The sequence below is a fragment of the Gadus chalcogrammus genome, chromosome 17 (genome assembly GCF_026213295.1).
Source record: "Gadus chalcogrammus isolate NIFS_2021 chromosome 17, NIFS_Gcha_1.0, whole genome shotgun sequence".
Lineage (NCBI taxonomy): Eukaryota > Metazoa > Chordata > Actinopteri > Gadiformes > Gadidae > Gadus > Gadus chalcogrammus.
In genome coordinates this window covers 6497344-6518816 of record NC_079428.1, presented here as the reverse complement: position 1 = coordinate 6518816, position 21473 = coordinate 6497344, and the positions used below count along the sequence as shown (strand labels likewise).

Here is a 21473-nt window from a genome sequence, read left to right as displayed (position 1 = left end):
GAAGGCCTACATCCAGGTTTGAACACACACACTAACACACTAACACACACACACACACACACACACACCACACACACACACACACACACCACACACACACACACACACACACACACACACACACACACACACACACCTTCTCCTCCATCTCCACACCTTCACACCTTTTTGGGGGAGGTGGGGGGTGGGGGGCAAGATTTTCGTATTTCTTGTTCTTTATTCCCCCCCCCCCCCCCCCCCCCCCCCCATCCCCATTTCTTCTAAGGCCGTTACGGGGCACAGAGGCGGCCATTGTAGCCAGGGGGGACAGTGACCCCTAAGTACTGTAGCTCCAGGAATGTGGCGTCACTTTGATATAGTGTTGGCGGGAGGAGGAAGATGGGGCTGATGAGGAGGAGGAAGAGAGAGAGGAGGGAATGGCAGTTGGATGACTGAAGGTTGGGGCGCTGGGGGAAAGGAAGAGGAAGCAGAGGAAGGTGGTGAAGAAGAAGAACTGAAGACGAAGACGGACCACGACGGGCTAACGTAGAATTAAAAAGGGAATAGGGTGTGTCTTGTTCAGGGAGGAAGACAACACAAAGATGTCTCCCGGCAGGAGCCATCACAGGTGTTGCCACTGGTTACCAGATTTATGGGATGGTCTCCGAGAGGCCACAATTCCGGAAAGTCTCAGAGTTATTCGTTACAAAACAAAGGACACCTACTTTTTTACCATTAGCCCAACAGACACGCACAAACATTCTCTTCCACACACACACACACACACACACACACACACACACACACACACACACACACACACACACACACACACCACACACACACACACACACACACACACACACACACACCCACACACACACACACACACACACACACACACACACACACACACAATACAGTTGCTACTACAAATGTGTCTTATTTGGTTAAGCGGCTGTAAAAACACACCAGGGGATTGGGATGAAAAAAAAGAAGCAGTCAGCCAAAACAAGAACACAGACAAAGCTCTGTACTCAGAGGTGTCATAGAAAATACACACACACACACACACACACACACACACACACACACACACACACACACACACACACACACACCACACACACACACACACACACACACACACACACACACACACACACACACACAGGGTATGTTTGATTGAAGTGAGCAAGAGGAGGGCTCCAAACTCAATGATTTAAATCCTTTTAGGGGCCTTTGGGAGGCACAGAGGCGTGAGCAATAAAGCATGGCTTGCCAACAGCGTTTGCCCTCCCTCTGGTCTCCTCCTGAAGAGTGTTGCACAGGCTCACAGAGGGCATGGCGCCTTACCCTGTGAGGCCTCCCTCTGCCGTCCCGTCTTTGAGGTGTTGTTACAGAACACGTGGTGGCTTTCTCCCGCTGTGTTTGACATAGCTTGTAAGAATGCACTTATTTGACTGCTATTACATGATTACATTTTGACCAGTGCTGGTTCTGCAGACACGTGACTCAAATCATTTGTTCCATGTTCAAGCCAGTCCCAGTCATTTGTCTTGGAAAAGCCAAGTCAAGTCAAATACCATTTCAAGGCATGGCAAGTGGAGTGTGCTTACCTGCAGTATCTTGCACAGTATCCCGTTAATATTAAGGGAAAAGCCTTGGAATGAGTCCCTGTAAACCTCTAATAATGTTATTATGGGCCAATTGATGTAACCTGTTCAAAAAGTATGACAATGAATTTAATTCTTATTATAACTCTTAGACAACTATTTCACTATTCAGTGAAATATATGAAATCGATAAAAAAAAACGTATTATTAAAATGACATTTTAAAGGCAAGAATCACAGGGTTTATTAAAACATGCTCCCTTAGCACTAACATACTAACACATTTAAAAAAAAATACCCCATGAAAATGACGACAAATCAACAATGCTGTGCCACGCAGCAGTCGGCAGGAGTTTCAGAGTTGGGCAACGCAGTAACCGGCGGCAGATGCAATTGTGCGGCAAACACCATCCGATACAAATGGGCTAGAATAGATAAAGCTTGTTGTAGAAAAACACTTTGCAAAAAGCGAAAAGAAGGTACTCTACAGTCCTAGGCTCTAAATGTTCCTGCCGCAAATTGTTGGAAGGCATTAGCTCCTTCCTTCACATAAAGGATGGTCAATTGTAACCTATGATAAAGGAGATAAGTAAGGAAGCATTCAAACAGCTTTTATCATGGCTGCCGCTCAAGATCATTTCAATTACTGAGGAACCTTCCTAAGCAAAAAAGCCAAAGACTGTTCGCCTGCAGGTGGATGAACCATCGGTCTATCACCGTCTACCATGCATCAAGTGTGGTGTGCGTCACTGTGGTATGGCCACCAGGGCATAACGTGAAGCCTGGCAAGATGGCTTCAAGCAAGATCAGCAGCAGCAGGCTCCAGGCTACGTCGGCCACCACCAGAAGCAGGCTCCAAGTCACGGAGGCAAGCAGCAGTAGGTGCCAAGCCACGTCGGCCTCCACCAGCAAGCGCTAAGCTATTGAGGCAGGCATCAGCAGCAGGCACCAAGCTTCAAAGGCCACCAGCAGCAGGTGCCAAGTTACGGAGGCAAGCAGGCTCCAAGCCACGGAGGCCAGCAGGCTCAAAGCTAGGTCGGCAAGTAGCAGCAGGCTCCAAGCTACGTCGGCAAGCAGCAGCAGGCTCCAAGCTACGTCGGTAAGCTAGCTCCAAGCCACAGAGGCAAGCAGCAGGCACCAAGCTACGGCGGCCGGCAGCAGCAGGAGGCACCAAGCTATGGCGGTGCGCAGCAGCAGGCTGCAAGCTACGGAGGCAAGCAGCAGCAGGAACCAAGTAACACACAGCAACCTCAAAGACAGCAGACATCAAGCTAACGGCCCAATCCTCAAAGGCAGCAGGCATCTAGCTAAGGGTCCATGCAGCAAATATAATTGGCAAGTATTCTAAATTGGAACTACTATAATTCCAGGGTATGATGGGGTCAATGATTTATGGAAAAGTATTTCCTGAATTTCATAATCTGACCCCCATCGTCATTCCTAACAGGTGGGTAACTGGATTTCCTGCAATGAAATGGTTCTACAATGCTTTTACAGCAAAATAACAATAAAATTGATATATTTTAAAGGTTGATTTGCTGGTTAGGAACTCATTAGAAGCTGATGCAGATAATAGCTAAAGAATTGCTTGTTTGTGCATTGAAGTTGTATGGCTGATGCTTTGTGTTAAAGTGCGGCCGAATGGTGCTTCCCCTTCTAGGCTACACTTCTCAACACAGTAAGCAATACAGTCAATACCATAGATGTATGTTAAACACTGTGCTTCAATAAAAACTTTAGATAAAATAAATGAAAGAGGCGCGATCATAACACTTTCCATCTGTACACTTTCTAAAACAGTGGCCAGAGTTCACCTCCTGTGACCTGGAACCAACTTTTATGTTGCATTGCTTCCCCCTAGTGACTTGTATCTACCACTACAAACCAGTTTGAGAACCCAATATGCAAATAAAACCTTCAGTAATGTCCACTTATACAATAATATTACAGCATTTTTTTAATTGTTTGAATGGTGAGCTCTAACGAAAACAAGCAATATATCAAATGCCCCGACAAAAAATAGAGAAATCTACCATCTGGGGCTGTAGCAGGCCTGGAATTAGCCCATCCAGCCCAAATTGTATTTGCGTGTAAAATTGTGTCAAAAATTGCAGACTAATGGTAAATTCAAATATATTGCAATTTGCAAACATACCATCAACTGTGTTTGTGTGTGTGACTGTGTGTGTGCACATGGCCAGGCAGGTCTCAAAAAACATTTGCGCTCATTTTGCCAAAGACGAAATAGCATAATACAGATAACACTTGTTTTTACTTAATATTTGTATTGTATTGAATTTAGCTAGTAAACAGTGTTTAAAGTGTATCATAGTCTAGCTAGCTTGTGTTAGTTGAGGAATAGTGCCCAGGGGCACCACATTGTGTTAATATGGGCCGGACCAGGCCCATAGCCTTTCAGCGTTCAGGGTGCCTGACCGACTGGTCGGACGCTGGGGCCCCTGCCTGCACAGTGAAGACGCAGACTTCTCCCCGGGTGGGACTGCCCGTCTCCGGCAGCAGGCGTCGTAGTCCCCGGTGGTCCCAGACGGGCAGGTCCAGGCCGATGATGCACGGGGTGTGGATGTCGGTAAGCCAAAACTCGTGCTCCATCTGGATATGAGCTTACCTAATTTCTTTATTAGGTCAGTACCTTGATCTTGAATTTGAAGCGGTATAGGCTTGTCTGCTACGCTTTTGCCGCCTAGTGGCCTGTATCCTCTAGTACAACCAATTAGAAACCCTTATTCCTACAACGTCTCAGTCACGACTAATAATAGTCACAAGACAAATAATTACAACAGTAATGTGATCTTCCACAAGAAGTGTATTTTTTTAACCTTTCAAATCAAAAATAAAGACAACACATCAAGTAATTCCGTACTGTACACAATGAGGCCTGTAAGGTTGAGGACTCGAGTCATTGATAGACTCGCCTGTCCCGATCAACACCGGTGTTACGGACATGGAAGGACACCAGAGTAAGGAGTCAAATTGATGCAAAAAGTATTGTCTGCGTAAAAAAAACCTATAGGGTTGGGAATCATCTCAGATCATGCAATCAGGATTAAAAGTGTGCGTGTGTGTGTGTGTGTGAGTGTCCGTGTGTGTGTGTGTGTGTTTGTGTGTGTGTGTGTGTGTGTATGTGTGTGTGCATGTGTGTGACAGGTGCCATGAACTTGTTTTGGAGTGGAAGAAGTTGAAAATGGCAGAGTCTACATGAAAGAATTATGAAATGCAGAAACTGCCGTGTCAGTATTACAATGTCCTCATTGCTCCATGTTTTTTCCCTTGGGGTGCTGACGGACCTAGAGGTCCATCAGCACCCTTACACTGTGCCATGGTGCATGCCTCCAGTGAGGGATGTCAGCACAGCGCACGCCAATGAAGCATCCGTCCGGGTGGCCCATAAAGTCACCCCCTTCCCTCCACCCCACCTCCATGTGATCCCAAGCGTGAGATAAACAGAATCGTACTCGTAACAATGTCTTAATCTGTAACATGAGGGAGTAAAATACATTGCTATTAAATTGTGTACATTTTTGAACAGAACCTTTTCATTTACTAGTAAGATAAATGCTTTTTTTTTATTATTATTATCATTATTATTTCCACATCTATGCCTACAGTTTAGATTTACCTAGACAATACTTTTGACATCAATTTGGCAACATACCAGCGGGGATATAAATACTGAATGTGAGAATTTGTGGCCTTGGAAGAGCACCAAAGAGGAATAGAAAAATGCAAATAATTGATTATCATATCCAACTGTGTGTGTGTGTGTGTGTGTTTGTGTGTGTGTGTGTGTGTGTGTGTGTGTGTGTGTGTGTGTGTGTGTGTGTGTCTGTGCGTGCATGTGTACATTTGTGTGAATAATTTAGTGTGTGTGAGTGTATGCGTGTGTTTGCAAGCGTGTGTGTGTGTGTTGTGTGTGTGTGTGTGTGTGTGTGTGTGTAAGTGTGTGTTTGTGGGGACTATGGGAAGGGCTCGTCTGGGGTGAAGTTGAAGCTGGCATCCAGGAACATTGCCAGGGTGCCCAGACCTGTGATGACCACAAACAGCCAGAAGAAGAGCCGGTCCACCACCAGGGCTATATACTGCCAGTCCCCTGTGATCTACAAACACATGCACACATTTCATTATTTTCTTTCAATGGCTGTCTTCTATCTCTCATGCATTTCAATGTGAAAGCATATACATTTATTTAGTGAACGGCACATATAGTGATCATTCATTGCAATACAGCGTGTTTTGGGGTTGTTACCCAAAAAACATCTCTCTCTCTCTCTCTCTCTCTCTCTCTCTCTCTCTCTCTCTCTCTCTCTCTCTCTCTCTCTCTCTCTCTCTCTCTCCTCCCCCTCCCTTTCTCAACCCCCCTCACCTCCACTCCCCAACCTACACCCCACTACCCCCCCCCCCCCCCCTGCCCTGTATCTCTCTTCCCCCTCACCGAGTCATCCGTGTCCTGTTTCTTCAGCTGTTCACTCATGTAGGTGACGGCCGCAATGGCCGACTTGAGGTTTGGCGGCAGCACCAGGCAGTAGCTTTCGGTGTCAAAGTAGCGCTGGAGCTGCACCGTGCTCTCGTTCCTTCAGGGGGCGAGAGAGAGGTAGGGGAGGGAGATGAGGGAGAGAGGTGGGTAGGGGAGGAAGAGGAGGGCGAGAGGCGGGGAGGGAGAGGCGGGGGACAGAGAGGGGAGGTTGGACCTGTTATCATGGTTCACGATATGTGTGTGTGTGTGTGTGTGTGTGTGTGTGTGTGTGTGTGTGTGTGTGTGTGTGTGTGTGTGTGCAAGCGGTCTTAACATTAAATCAGTAGGGCTGACTTGTTGAAATGTTAATTGAAGATATCTGTAAAACTATTTTAATAATTACATTTTGACTGGTCAGAATTTAAATATAAATATCTACAATTCGATTCACGATATCTGTCATGTAAGAACAATTGCAGATGTCTACCAGCCCCAGGCTCTACAGCCGGTGTACCAGACCCGGGCTCCAGAGCCGGTCTACAAGCCCTTGACTCCACAGCTAGCTAACCAGCCCAAGGCTCCAGCGCCAGTGTACCAGCCCCAGTCCAAACAGCCCCAGGTGCAACAGCTGGCGTACCAGCCCCAGGTGCAACAGCTGGCATACCAGCTCCAGGCGCAACAAGCAGTGCTTCAGAACCTTCACTCAGCATCTCAGGCTGTTCCTGTGCTGCAAGCGTACAAATACGCTCCAACTGCTCACTCACAACAAGTGTCCCAGCGTGGCCCTACTGCACTCCCTCAGTACCTGCAGCAGCCTTCCCATCAGCACCTGCAATAGCCTCCTCTTGCGGTGCCAGCACCAAATACATATAAACACGCTCCAGTGGTGCTTCCACAGCCAGGGTGTCAATCCTGTTGTTGGAATCTTGGAATCCCAGGTTATCTGGAAGCGCTTTCCTGTATCATTGAGAGAGTTCGCTTTAGTAGCCAAAGTGGTGTCATTTATATCGAGGCTAGGGGACATCAGGATTGCTGCAGATGCCATGAGCCCATAGGTGTCACTGTGGAATCGGTTGTTCAGTTCATTAAGAACGCACATCACCTGAGCGAATGTCTGTCAGTTCTTGTTTGAGGTTCTCGATCAAATCAATCGTGTCTGTCACTGATGCGGTGATGGACTAGAGGCTATTAGACGTGAAGTTAAAGGCTATATTGCCAATGCGAAAAAATTACTTCACACGGTGTGTCTTTTTATAATTACTATTCGTAGCGTTGATTAGCAGAGAAATAGTCTGCATAAGACGTTTACGTTGCTTAGCAACAGAATACGGGGTTGATGAATACCTGACATGCGGAGTGATATCAAAGACGTGATTCAGAGGCAAAAACACTTCCCTTGACGCTTTCGTTCCACAGCATTGAAAAGAGCCGTGCAGTAAATTAAATATATAATATATATTATTATTATTTATTTTTTTAATAAAAGTTTTGGGTGGGCCTGTTGAACAGTGGGTGGGCCTGGGTCTGTCAGGCCCACCCATAACGCCGTGCCTGGTCTGGAGCCCGGGTCTGGTTAACCGGCTGTGGAACCCAGGTCTGGTAAACCGGCTGTAGAACCCGGGTCTGGTACTCCGGCTGGTGCACCTGAATCTACATAAAGACCCTAAAGTCAATCTCTGCCTACACTACTCCTTACAAGAGTCCCGCTGTGGATTGAGCCTTTTCTCAAATAGCACACACTCTGAACACTCTGTGTTCGTCGGCACTCACAACACACGATATAAGTTCATACAAAAATCGTTTTAAATTGATTGACTTGATGTGGAGGTGGGGCGGCGTCTGGCCTGCAGGGGGAGTATGAAAGCACCGAGTCTGCTGGGGTGATGGGGTCTGATTGCGGACAGGTGTCTGCAATCTGACCCAATCAGAAAGTGTGTATTAATGTGCCTGCTTGTCTTTCAGTGCGGGTTGGAGAGATGGAGAGAGAAGGAAGACGCTCTCTGCGAGCCAGAGAGAGTGTCATAAGAGCACGAGACGGACGGAAGGAACATTTTGTTCGTGTGACATTGTGTTTGTTGGCTCTGAACCCGTTGCACTTGAATAAGAACAATACAAGTAGTATAATAAAACTAGTCCTAGAGCTAGAGCTAGAAACGTAGGTTACCAACTGATACTGGGCGGGTGGAATCCATACATTAACAGAAAAGTATCCCGTTTATCAGGAGGGGGTAGACATTCCAGCCAGAGTTGATCCAGAGAAAAACCCAGAGAAAGCAAAACTACGAAGAGGATTAGTGATTCTTTTTTGGAGTTGTGACTTTAATCTCAGAATCTTGATTTCAAGTCAGAATAAAAAAACGGTTCTGACTTTAGTCTGAAATTTCAGACTTTAAACTCAGACTAAAGAGTTCGGATTTCAAACTCCGAATTCAGAGATTAAAGTCAGAATTCTGACATTAAATTCAGAACTCTCATGTGGCCTTAATCCTCTTCTTTACAAAACCACTAACGCTAACCACTGTTTTGTTATCTTTGAGCCCGTTTTCAAAACTTGCTGCTGCACTCCAATTCGCCCAAGGAAACAACTTCTAACTCGACTTGTCGTCGACTGTCTCCTCAACCGACACCGTTAACCAATTGTCACCTTTAAAGGTGGATTGACATAGAAATTATGTTACTACTGGATATGATGCTATACTATTGAAACTAAATTATCACCTAAATGATTACTATAGGAATGCATGAAAATAATAATATTTAAACATTAATAATTGTAAAGACTGTGACTGTGTGCTACCATTGAGAGTAGTTCATTTTATGACTATCATTGTATGAAGATTTATGATAGTATGATGATGTGTTTTTGAGTTTGTTTGCATTTACGTGTTAGTGTGTGTTTGTGTATATATATATTTATATATACATACATATACATAAATGGTTTTGTGTGTGCACTCCTATCAGTCAAGATAAGGTTTTACCCCTTGCAGGATGCAGACATATAAACAGAGAGAGAGAGAGAGAGAGAGAGAGAGAGAGAGAGAGAGAGAGAGAGAGACACCACAACCATACATAGTCTCCAGTGAGCGACAGCCTGCTTGGCACCTGGGACCCAACTGTCTCATTGGCACCTTTAATGACGTGTGGACGCCTGCATATGTGCAAAACCCCCACCCTGACAGCAGAGGGGCCAGGCGGCAGAGACGTGGTCGAGAAGGACGCGGTGGCGGGAGGGAAATATGATATGAAATATGGTAGAGTGGATCACGAATGCACACACCCCACACTCAAAGGTTACAGAAACGGTGGACTTAGAGGGGAGAACAGGGACTCACACACGGCACCCTCTCTGCTGGGGAATGCCTATTGCATTCCTACGCCTCGACTCATTATCACAGGCCTAAAGGGCCATATTGCCATGACACACACACACACACACACACTCACACACACACACACGCATACTAACAAATACATACATGTTTACACACACACAATCACACACACCCACACACATGCAGACACACACACATAAACACACTAAACACTTGGCTACTAACAATCACATGCACAATTACACGCACAATAACAAACACAAACACAGACACACACACACATAAACACACTAGACAAGTCTCACGTGCACACACACGTCTTATTGTGTCTAGTTTGTTGCAGACACTTACACATCATAAAAATATTATTATAGGGTAGAGTATGTATAGAAATATCTATAAAGTCCTATAAAATTGTGTCTCCCACACAGACACACTGCCCCGTACTGAAATAGTTCCTCCCCTGGTGAATGTCCTTTACAGCGGTCAGTGTCTCCAACTGTCAGAATACCTCCAGAGAGACGGATAGAGAGACTCAACTGACAGAGAGAGAGAGAGAGAGAGAGAGAGAGAGAGAGAGAGAGAGAGAGAGAGAGAGAGAGAGAGAGAGAGAGAGAGGAGAGAGAGAGAGAGAGAGAGAGAGAGAGAGAGAGAGAGAGAGAGAGAGAGAGAGGGAGAGAGAGAGAGAGAGAGGATGAGAGAGAGAGAGAGAGAGGGAGAGAGGGAGAGAGGGAGAGAGGGAGAGAGGGAGGGGGAGAGGGGGAGAGGGGGAGAGGGGGAGAGAGAGATTAAGTGCGCAGTCCCTCTCTGTGGATGTAAGGAACATCCACAGAAATAAAAAACATAATGAAATCCCTCATCTGTCAATTTCCTGTCCGACCGCGATCACTAGCTCTCTGACCCCCTCGCCTCCCATCCCCCTACAGCTGCTCTCTCACCCCCCCCCCCCCCTCCGCTAATGCCTAACCTAAACACAAGGCTTAGAGGACTGGCGACTGGGGCCAGGACCAGCAGAGCTTAGGGATGGAGATGCTACAATGAGATGCCCTTTTGGAAGGAGATGACAGACACACACACACACACACACACACACACACACACACACACACACACACACACACACACACACACACACACACACACACACACACACAACATCAAGGGACAGGGATGGAAGGTGGTGGTGGTGGTAGTGGTGGTGGTGGGGTATGTATCAGCTGTGGCCGGTTGCCCCAGTGCACTAAGTGAGTCTGTCATTCAGTCTGTGAGGAACTGAACGACAGCGCTGGTGGAGGGGAGACAGAGTGGACCGGGACCCCGTGATTAAAGACCACCGGGGTTTATTAAGGCATAGACATCGCCAGAGTCTTTGATTTAGGTTGATTGGTCACCGCGATTGTGTTGGCGGACTTAACGATCTCTAGCAAGTGGCACAGGACTGTGTCTATTTTATGTACTTTTATAATAAGTTGTATTTCAAAAATTTGAAATGCAACAAAATTGTTATCCCTGGCCAAATCGATAAGACAATAGTGAAAGGGATGACCCGGACATTGTGAGGGAACAGGGTTGTCTATTAACAAGCCACAGTGAGGTGATTGGAGCTCAAATTAGCTTATGGGATACTTCCCGGCAAATGTATTAATGGCGCCATGCAGGCAAACATCATCAGCTGCAGGCTAGCGGTTAGTGAGTCATTCTCTTATTCAAGGAAACATTAGTAAAGAAATCTTTCTTGGCGCGACAAGGGTGGAGAAACGTATCGTTCAAAACAACGTCACACAACGCAAAGAAACAACCGCTTTGAGAGTGAGTCTACCGATGTTAACTCTGGAAAGTTCCAGTTCAGAGTTTGATCTAGCTGTGCATAGCTGTCCAGCTATGCAGCGCACAACTACATCGCTTGCCAAGCCTCCAAAACGCGGAGCTCTGCTGTAATAGCCTGTCTGGCAGCGAGGCATGGTGTTAGCAATCTGGCTTGTGACTTCAGAGGAAGATTGAGGCCTCTGATTAATTCACGCTAATAGCATATGCTAATCTCCCCGTCGAAACAGGCAATTCAGCATTTTCATCGACCACATTTTTTATTGCAATATACCCCTTCACCAATTTTGGCTTAAACACTTCTCGGATAAACACTTGAGAGGTTAGAAGATGAACTAAGGCTGTGGGAGTTGAGATTTTCCCTGAGATGGATGCCCAGATTGTTGCATCTGCTATATTCTTTGGATGTTTTAATCCTCAGTGACAGCGAATTCAGATGGCAATGAAGATCAGGTAAGGGGCCGGACTAAGCTCCTATAGGCTATACCTACAGGTAGTCTGTGTACTTTGGGGATTTAACCCAGGACCTTTCGGTACCAGCCACCGCACTGCCTGGCACCACTTTAATCCACCATTATTAAAAAAATATAGAAAATTTAAATGTGCTGAAATGTAGCCTTGGGTCCGAGACAACTATTACACACAAAAGGGTGCAAAAGGATGGCAGGTCAGCTGCTTCAGCCCAGCCTCACCTGTCTGTCCATGGCATGACACGATCGGGGTCGATGTTACGGATAAAGTACTCCCCCCCAGGTCGTCTCCCGGGCGGCGGTTGCAGCGGTCGGCCCAAGTCGGTAGACTCCTGCTCCTTCTCCCACTCCTCCTCTGGTTCCTCTGTTGGCGGCCTGGTCATGCCGATGTACTTTGGGAGGAAGTCGATGAAAACCTGGTGGTGTATTTTGGGGTCAAGCAGAGTGCAAGAGCCATATTTAGTCAATGTCTAGTGTCTTTTGAGTAATTGATTTGTATTTTATATGATGATTATTATTAAGATTGCATATTAGCATTGACCCATAAAGCATAAGAAGTGACCTCATGTGCGGGAAAACCGAGCTGGAGACCTACGTATCAACTGTTTTTTTTACCCTTATATGGATTTCGTGCTTTGTGTTGTTTGTATTGTTCCCTAGTAAAAGACTCAACTAACTCTAGAAACATGTCATTTTTGGAGTCAAGCTCATTGCTTCTTTAGGCGTACCCAGTGTTGTGAATATCGGAAAGAAAATTGGCAAGACAAAGCTACACAGTCAACCTGAAAATGGCTACAATCTGACCGTTTAATCTGAGTCAAACTGGTGTAGGGCAGAGACGGCTGCCAAGTGGTGTAATGCTGGTGTCGAGGAATGAGGGAGATAGGTTAATGTGCCAAAATAAGAGCAGTATAATTAGTCATTCGGACATCATTGTGTTGCAAGACCAAAATGTCTTGTTTGACCGAAAAGTAGCTTAAAAGCCACCTCCAGTCAATAGTGTTGTTTTTGTGTCCAATACCATAATTGATTCTACATCTACAGTCATCATAAATCAACAAACGAAAAGATGAAGCTTAGGTGAATTAGGAGATGCCTTTACCCACAGCAACTCACAGTGAATCCAGATCTATTGATTCACTTATCTTCCCTAGTTTAGGCTACATCCTATGCCCTGGTAAATAAAGAAAGCAGACGGAAATGATACGTGAATGAGCAACATCTGTATCTGTCTGGCTATGATGCCTCTGGGATAAGAGGGACAATTGGGCAGGAAATGACACGTTTTCTTCGGACGTTAGTGTCTTCAAAGGTGGCATTTGTGACGTCGGTCTCACCTTGCGCACCCACATGGGCATCTGGTGGGTGTTGGTGGAGCGGTGGTGGAGGTTGAGCACCACCACGCTGAGGATGACGGAGAAGGTGACCAGGACCATGGTGAACATGACGTAGTTGACGATGATGGGCGTGGCCAGCGACGTCTCAGGGACCTTATTGGACAGCAGCAGCATGAAGACGGTGAGGGCGATGAGTACGGAGATGGAGAGGGTCATCTTTTCTCCTGTAGACACAAGCACATCAGTCAATACATACAGTGTGTACAAAGTCAAAAGCAAAAAGAGATCAACGAAAACCTTTACACGCATCGTAAGGAGAAGCTGAATAGATTTGTTTTGTTCTGCTTCTACATCGACTAAAGACATTCAATCTATGGAATGGGGGAATCACAGAAGGACAACCTTCTGTTCATCTGCGTCCTCTCTTTGTAACGTAGTATGTTGTGCAGAACAGAAAAATCGCTGACACACATTTCTAAGAAATCATGCATTGTGAGGACATCTTCTGACCTGCTCCGGGCGGCAGGTAGAACACAAAGATGGCCAGCACACTGGTGATGATGCAGGGCACGATGATGTTGACGATGTAGAAGAGGGGCTTCCTCTCTATGATCAGGTAGAAGGTGATGTCTTCATACAGGTCCCGCTTCACGTTCTTCCTGCTGGGCTTGTGGCAGATGTTCCACTCCCCGTTCTCTGAGGGGGAGACACACACAAACACAGATAGAAATAGGGATAGAAGAGAGCAGAAGAGAGAGACACAAAGAGAGGGAGCATGTTACTCAAATTGTTAATAATGGAGGGTGTTAACCCCAAGCCAAAAATGGTACTCGGCTCGTTCCCCATTCATCGTACCTAACATTTACATTCTTTACATTTAGGGGTTTTTGCTGACGCTTTTATCCAAAGCGACCTACAACCATTCATTCACACACCAACGGCGGAGTCTGGAGCAGTTAGGTCGAGGTGTCTAGCTCTGGGACACTTCAACACTCTAGGCTAGGTGGAGCCGGGGATCAAATTAGCAACATTTGATCACCAGTCAACAGCTCTACCACCTGAGCTACTGCTGCCCCCACGTACGTGTTGGAATCCATGACCAAATCACCCCTAATCCGCTACCTGCTTCTTTATGGGATGCATCTGAGGTCCCTGTGAGCTGCATTGGATAAGCGCATTAGCTAAATCAACCACAACTACGACGACACACGGACCAGTGAAGGCGTTCTGATCGATGACAATCTCCTGGATCTCGTTGCCGTCCTCATCCAGGAAGTACTGGAGGTCGACCTCGGAGGCGTCGTAGGTGTAAGACATGAACACCATGGTGCAGTTCTGCCAGTCGAAGGGGAAGTACGCTGCCTGGAGGGGGGGGACACGGTACAGGGGGTCCGAATGAGGCATGTTACACGTGAAATAAGCTAGCAAAATAAACAATTCAGTTAACTCAAATGTGGCGTTCGGTTAAGGATTGGTTTGAGTTTGGTTAGTTAGGATAGGGTTGGGGTAAGGATAGGGCCATGGTTACCGTTGTGGTTAGAGAAAGTCAGCGACCTATGATTTTCCGACAGTACCTCGATAGAGCAGGAGCTGCGGTAGATGGCTGGGGGTAACCAGGTCACCACCCCGCTGCTGTAAACCAAGACGTTGACATACAGGGCCACGTCAAACTGGCCGTCATTACTGCCGGGGGAGAGGTCAGGGGTGCGGGGTGGTGGAATATAGGGAGAGAGCAGTTTTAGACATTTTCAGAACGATTTCCTGAAAGAAAATTATGCAGTTTTAGCGACATTAAATAGCTTTCATGCCAGAAGTGAAAGAAAAAGTTGGTCCTGCTTGGCCCGATTTCACTGTGATGCATTAGTTTTATTATCCTCAGACCCGTTCAAAGGGAACACCAGTGGATTCAGATCCAGTCTATTGTAAACTAGCAGGTAGCGGGTTGTGACATGGCTAGACAGATGGTTTGCTGGACACTGTGTTGACAGACAGGGCGCTCACTTGTTGATGAGGTAGATATCGGGGCGCCAGACCTTGTTTGGGGGAACCCGGACCACTTCAATGTCGTCATACTCCGCCGGGTTCCATGACAACCGGTAGTCCGTCCACAACTAGTGGTGGAGGAGGAAGAGAGAGAAAGAGAGACAGAGGTAAAAAGGACAGAATACTGGTACAGTAGGACAAACTGAGAGACACCCAAAAATCTAAAGTAAGAAAAATGAGAATGAGAGGGATACAATGAGACTCAAAGACATAAAGAAAAAGTAAAAGTAAGAGAGACAGAAAGGCAGTTTGAAATCAAAGGACACACAACTAAAATAAAGAAACAGCATGAAAGAATAACATGAAGACAGAAAGAGAGGATGGTAGAGAGAGGGCTGCAGAGAGGAGGTGAAACCGATCCCCACAATGCTGTGATGTCGCCGTCAGCGACAGCATTGTTTCTCCTCTGATTACTCATTGAAATACTCTCCGCTTCCGCTCTGGTCCTCACCCACCATGCCTTCTGTTTTGCACACCCCACCCCCAAACACACACACACACACACACACACACACACACACACACACACACACACACACACACACACACACACACACACACACACATTCATAGCCTAAAGAAGTCCAATTAGCAAGTGTGAAGGAGTGAGAGTGAGAGAGTGAGAGAGTGAGAGAGTGTGAGAGTGTGAGTGAGAGAGTGAGAGAGAGAGACTCGGGAGAATGTGTGTGTGATGAAGATCAATGTTTTCATTGGACTACCAGATTCATGAAGACGTTGGTTGTCATCTCGCTATTTTTCTCATTCTGGATGGGAACACACAAAGACACACAGACACACACACACACACACAAAAACACACATACGACACACACACACACACACACACACACACAGATTAGTTTACTGCTTCTGTATGATCGGACTGCTGAATCAGTCCCAATCAATTGAGCCCCCCATGGCCCCCGCTACCAGAGTGTGTGCATTTGTGTATGTGACAAGTTTCACTTGTGGGTGTGCCATGTGTATGTAAGTGGGAGAGATAAAGGTGTTTGTGAGTGAATGTGTGTGTGTGTGTGTGTGTGTGTGTGTGTGTGTGTGTGTGTGTGTGTGTGTACGTGTGTATGTGTAGAAACAATCCTGATTAAACATATAGGGCAACATTTGTGTGTGTATTTGTGTTTGGTGTGTGAGTGTGTATTCCCATGAATGTGCACCAGGTCGTCCAGTTGAGTGTGTGTGTGTGTGTGTGTGTGTGTGTGGTGTGTGTGTGTGTGTGTGGTGTGTGTGTGTGTGTGTGTGTGTGTGTGTGTGTGTGTGTGTGTGTGTGTGTGTGTGGTGTGTGAGTGTGTGTGTGTGTGTGTGTGTGTGTGTGTGGTACCCTACCAGGCTGACCAGCTGAGACAGGGTCATCCCCACCCGCACCATCACTTTCTCCTCCCAGCTGATGACCGGGCGCACCTTCAGGTTGTAGTCTGTGAAGAGCTTCTGGAGGAGGCGCCGCTCCGTCTCAGATGCTCCTGCAGGGGGAGGAGGAGGAGGAGGGGGAGAGGAGGAGGAGGAGGAGGGGAGGAGGAGGAGGAGGGGGAGGAGGAGGAGGGAGGAGGGTGGGAGGGGGAGGAGGTGGTGAGGGGGGGGGGGGGAGGAGGAGGTGGAGGAGGTCGAGGGGAGGAGGTGGAGGTGGAGAGGAGGAGGTGGAGGAGGTGGAGGAGGAGGGGGAGGGGGAGGAGGTGGAGGACGGAGGTTTCGAGGGGGAAGGAGGAGTGGAGGGTAAGGGTGGGGGGAGGGGGTGGAGGTGGAGGAGGAGGGGGAGGAGGATGAGGTGCATGGTGGGGAGGTATAGGGGGAGGAGGTATGGCGGAGGATTGTTGGAGGTGAATAGCATCAGCAGGAGAAAAGAGGAGGTGGTTGGTGAAGATGGGGTGGAGGAGGAGGAAGTGAAGGAGGATGAGGAGAGGGAGGTGGAGGACAAGGTGGATATGGAGGAGGAGGGAGAAGGAGGAGGAGGAAGAAGTAGAGACGAAGGAGGAGACGGAGTAGGAGGTGGAGGAGCAGGAGGAGGAGGAGGAGGGTTTTTGATGAAGATCATAAAGCGGATAGAGAATGTTGAAGGAAGAGGAGCAGGGAGGAAGGGGAAGAAGTAGAGGGAGGAGAAGGAGGAACGAGACGATGAAGAGGATGGAGGGAGCAGGGAGAGAATTCAAGTGGAGGCATGGTTGGAGAAGGAGTGCACAAAGAGGAAGCGGTGGGGAAGATGAAGTGGGGGAGGAGAAGGAGGAAAGGAGGGAAAGGGAAGGAAGGAAGAGGTTGATGAGCAGAAGAGAAGATGATGAAGAGGATGGTTGATGGAGGAGAGGATGGCGGTAAAGTATGAGGGAGTTGATGCAGTGGATAGAATACTTAAATTGAGACATAATATACAACACATACTGTTTTATATATTATTCTGGTTTTGTAAGATTACCACTAAATACAAATGCTGGAAAGAGGTATGAAGATCAATAGAAAACTTTCATAATGGTCAATAAGATAATTATTGATATTGTGGTCTTGAGGATAATTGGCCTTTTGGAAAACAATCCTAAACTATTTACTTTTCCAAAGGAGGAATAGTTTTTATGAATATGTTTGACACATAATGACTCAGTCATGGCTAAATGAGCTGTCCAATCAAAAGCTCCTTCTTCATTCCTTAAGCCTTTCCTCTCACACACAAATCATTGGTGCCTAATAAAAAGGCTCCAATGATTCGTGTGGCTTTACAGCTTTGGTCGAACCCCATTTTGAGGCCAGTCAAACGCCAGGCTCCTGCCAAGTTAAAGGTCTTGAGTTGTGCTCTGTGAGAGTCAGCCCTTGGGTCTAAAATATCAACAGCAGCCGCTGTTGAGAAGAAATGTGCGAATTCTCAAACTGACAGACGGGGAGTTATACTGCCCTGTTGTCAACAAGAGTGTGAGGGAATTTCCATGAGAGCCGGCGTTTTGTGTGTGCGGACATTGTGGTCCTTGTGGTTTTGTTGTGTATCTCCTTGGTTTGTGACGCTAGGGAGAAACACTGTCACTGTGTAACCTATTTCAGACACAAACAAAAGGTGCGGCGTCGACAAACAATTTGATCATTTATGCAAAACGAATACTTGACACGTATGTTGCCTTGCCTTCTGTTCCTCTAGTCTAGATAGATAAATAAAGAGAGAGAGAGAGATAGAGAGAGAGGAAATAGGCCGATAGCGTGTGCTTTTGGCCTGAGCTGTCATCAATATGGACGAGGATCAAAGAGAGGCTTGTATCTGTTTGCTCGCCGACCCAGAATAGCACTGCGTCATCAAACAATGCAGTGCTAATGTGATTATCATGAATGTTACCGAGAAAGTCTGAGGACTTCCGCCTTATCGTTTTCCGAAGCCTAGATGTATTACTGGACATCCTGATTAAAGAGCTGAAGGTTGACCCTCCTCGCGGCCATCTTCTAGTTTTAATAACTGATTTCTTTGATCAAAATGCAAATTATTGATTTATATTCAGACATAAAATTATATAAACTTAAATTATGTGCCATGTCTAGTTGTTGTTGGATATCGGTAACATTTGGATGTTACTCATATCGGCCTAATTAGCTCATTAATTATGTTTTGTATAAATGTATATGTAACTTTTATATAACTGTCCTCAAGCTGAAAATAACTAGAAGAATGATCATTCAATTAATGTATAAACTGTGATAAATCACAGCAGTTCATTAGAAATAATCATAAAAAAAAGAAAATCTTGAATGCACATTTTAGCGCTGAACCGATTTCCATTCTGTAAGAATTAGAACACAGGAATGCAACGACAGAGACACGGGCAGAGAGGGGAGCCGGGGCGTGTAGGAACCCCATGAACCGACTGTCCGGAGTGTGGTGGGGTGTGCTGAGGGCGACGTTTGTTTTCACCCACACAGGGTCATGTGGTCAAAGTTAAAGAAGTTAGTCTGTTTCCAACCTTATTTTTTTCTCAGTGTCCAACACCCTCACATTCCTGTTCCTGTCCGACGCATCTCTTCATCGAACGCTTTTAAAAATCGAATCGAAGAATAAACAACAACGTTATACGTTTCTTTGCAATCGGAATGACACGACAAAGGTCAGAGCACCGGCCGATATCCAAACCCCTGACAGGAAAAACAACCACCTGAACCACAACACGCATGTCTTTCCTCTGAATGAAATCAAAATGGTAACAAAACGGCCCACCGGGGCACTCACCGGTCAGGGCGAGACACAGGCAGCCGCACAGAACCACCAGCCAGTTTATCCTGACCTCCATCTTCGCAGCCATCCGTGTGTCAGCTCGCTCGCCACTCCGACCCCCACACCATGTGACTTTGTTCTGTGCTGTCCCAACACTGGGAGACAGTCCACCGCCTCACCCCCCCCCCCCCCCCCCCCCCCCCCCCCCCCCAGCGCCCAGCTCACCTCAGGGAAACACCCCCCCAGCCTGAGTGGAAGGGGAGGGGGGGGTGGGCACATGAAGGACCCGGAGAAGTATTTCCAAAATGTATGCTGGTCTCCTCCGCACACGCACAACCACAACCACACACATTCCCCTCCTCGCTTCCTGTTGGTGCATTTGCACCACGTATGTGCTTTATGTGTGTGTGTGTGTGTGTGTGAATGAGCTTTGTGTGTGTGTGTGTGTGGGGGGGGTGACCCCCCCCCCTCTTTCTCTCGTTCTCCTGAATGAGAAAAAAAGAACAGGGTCCGTTTGGGGAGTGAGGAGAGGGAGGAATGTGTTTGTAGTCAGTGGGGGGGGAGTGAGGGCTGGAGGGGATGGGGGGGCTACACCTGTTAGCGCTCACCAACCTGGGATCGGGAACACTGTGATAGACAGCCCTGGGGGGGGGGTTGGAGGGGGCGGGGGACTCAGTATGTGTGTGGGAGAAAGAGCCACGGGGGGGGGACTGTGTTTCAGAGCGGCTGGCCGGTGGCTGAGTCTGTTCACCCAGTGACTCTGTGTCCAACAATGAGAGCAATTCCTCTCTGTGCGTTTGTGTGGTGAGCCTTGAGTGTGTGTGTGTGTGTGTGTGAGTGAGCTTTGTGTTTATGTGTGTGTGTGTGAGCTTTGAGTATGTGTGCGTTTGTGAGTGAGCTTCGCGTGTGGTTTTATGTTTTTGTGTGTGTATGTGTGTGTGTGTGTGTGAGTGATTTTTGTGTGTTTGTGTGTGTGTGTGTGTGTGGTTTTGTGTGTGTGTGTGTGTGTGTGGGTTAGCTTTATGTGTGTGTGCATGAGTGAGTGAGTGAGCTTTGTGTGTGTGTGTGTGTGTGGGTTAGCTTTATGTGTGTGTGTGTGTGTGTGTTTGTGAGTGAGTGAGTGAGTGAGCTTTTTGTGTGTGTGTGTGTGTGTTTGAGCTTATTATGTATCTTTGCAGTGAGCAGTCACTCAGCGGCACCGTTTCCCTCTTGATTAAGTCACAACGCGTCAATGATTTCACTTCTTAACCACTGGTGAACTCAGATTTTTTGTTGTCACTCGGAAGACCGGTTTAACTTTCGATTTGTTACTTGTAATGATGGTCTTTCCTGTGTACACCTGAGAAGGAGTTTTGAAACCGAAACACCCATGCTTTGACTGTAGCCAGTTGAAACAGTGACAGACAGATGAGTTTGCTTTCCTGAACGCAGTCTAAAACTGTCCCAGCGAGGTCCTCTGAATCGGTCCATTCTTCAGTCTTCCAAAGCCCTCCGCCAAACAACAGCTCAACACTACATGGCTCCGTAAGTCACCGTGCTAAAGGGATATATTCCGCAAACATGTATGGGAATGTTGAAAGCGGTGTGAACTTCCTCACTACTCTGCATCCCTCTCCCTCTCTCCCTCCAACTCTTCTCCTCTATCTCCGTTTGACAGTATACGTATAACTACAGTCATTGTGGTACACGATTCTAGATTCCATGAAAACTTCCCTGTGAATAAATAAAAGGTTGAAAGAAAAGCTAATTAATAATAGCAGTAGCTCAAAAGGTAGAGCGGGTCGACTGGTAACCGTAAGGTGGCTAGTTCCATTCCCCGGCTCCTCCTAGCTGAGTGTCGAGGTGTCCCTGAGCAAGATGCCTCACCCTGACTGCTACTGACGAAATTTCTGTCGCCCTGCATGGTTGACTCCGCCGTCGGAATGTGTGAATGAATGATGCTTCGGATAAAAGCGTCTCCCCGAAACCCCCTAAATGTTAAAGTAAAATAATACAACAACAGACTCATCCAACACCGGTTCCTCTACTCCTTCCATCGTCACTCACAATCTCTTTGATTAAGATTGACAGCAAGGAGGTGTGAACACAAATAGGACGCAGCCAAAGACCCCCCCGGACCCCGGCCGGGCTCAACACACGTAGACGAGGACAGGTGTGTGTGTCGCATGGCATCCCTGAGCAGCTCATGCAAAAAGGATGGGGTGCATCAA

The 21473-nt window shown here is 47.0% G+C and overlaps 1 protein-coding gene across 1 annotated transcript; it reads right to left on the bottom strand.

Annotated features, from left to right (window-relative positions):
• Nucleotides 1–3613: 3613 nt before the first annotated feature.
• chrnb1l (cholinergic receptor, nicotinic, beta 1 (muscle) like) lies at nucleotides 3614–19402 on the bottom strand. Its single transcript, XM_056575439.1, has 11 exons — nucleotides 19279–19402; nucleotides 16419–16552; nucleotides 15794–15838; nucleotides 15033–15142; nucleotides 14606–14714; nucleotides 14246–14393; nucleotides 13542–13727; nucleotides 13032–13255; nucleotides 11917–12110; nucleotides 6045–6183; nucleotides 3614–5709 (listed from the first exon to the last, which is right to left on the bottom strand). Exons 1-11 carry the CDS (start codon nucleotides 19349–19351, stop codon nucleotides 5569–5571), a joined length of 1503 nt encoding a protein of 500 aa, XP_056431414.1. The 5' UTR covers nucleotides 19352–19402; the 3' UTR covers nucleotides 3614–5568.
• Between the last annotated feature and the right edge of the window lie 2071 nt (nucleotides 19403–21473).

Excerpts from the sequence above, each read along its gene's own strand:
- chrnb1l (XM_056575439.1), bottom strand. The coding sequence starts at position 19,351 with ATGGCTGCGAAGATGGAGGTCAGGATAAACTGGCTGGTGGTTCTGTGC. Across the intron at positions 13,728-14,245 it reads CGATCAGAACGCCTTCACTG|AGAACGGGGAGTGGAACATC; the intron begins GTCCGTGTGTCG and ends TCTCCCCCTCAG. Across the intron at positions 6,184-11,916 it reads GTCATGCCATGGACAGACAG|GAACGAGAGCACGGTGCAGC; the intron begins GTGAGGCTGGGC and ends CGCCCCCTGAAG.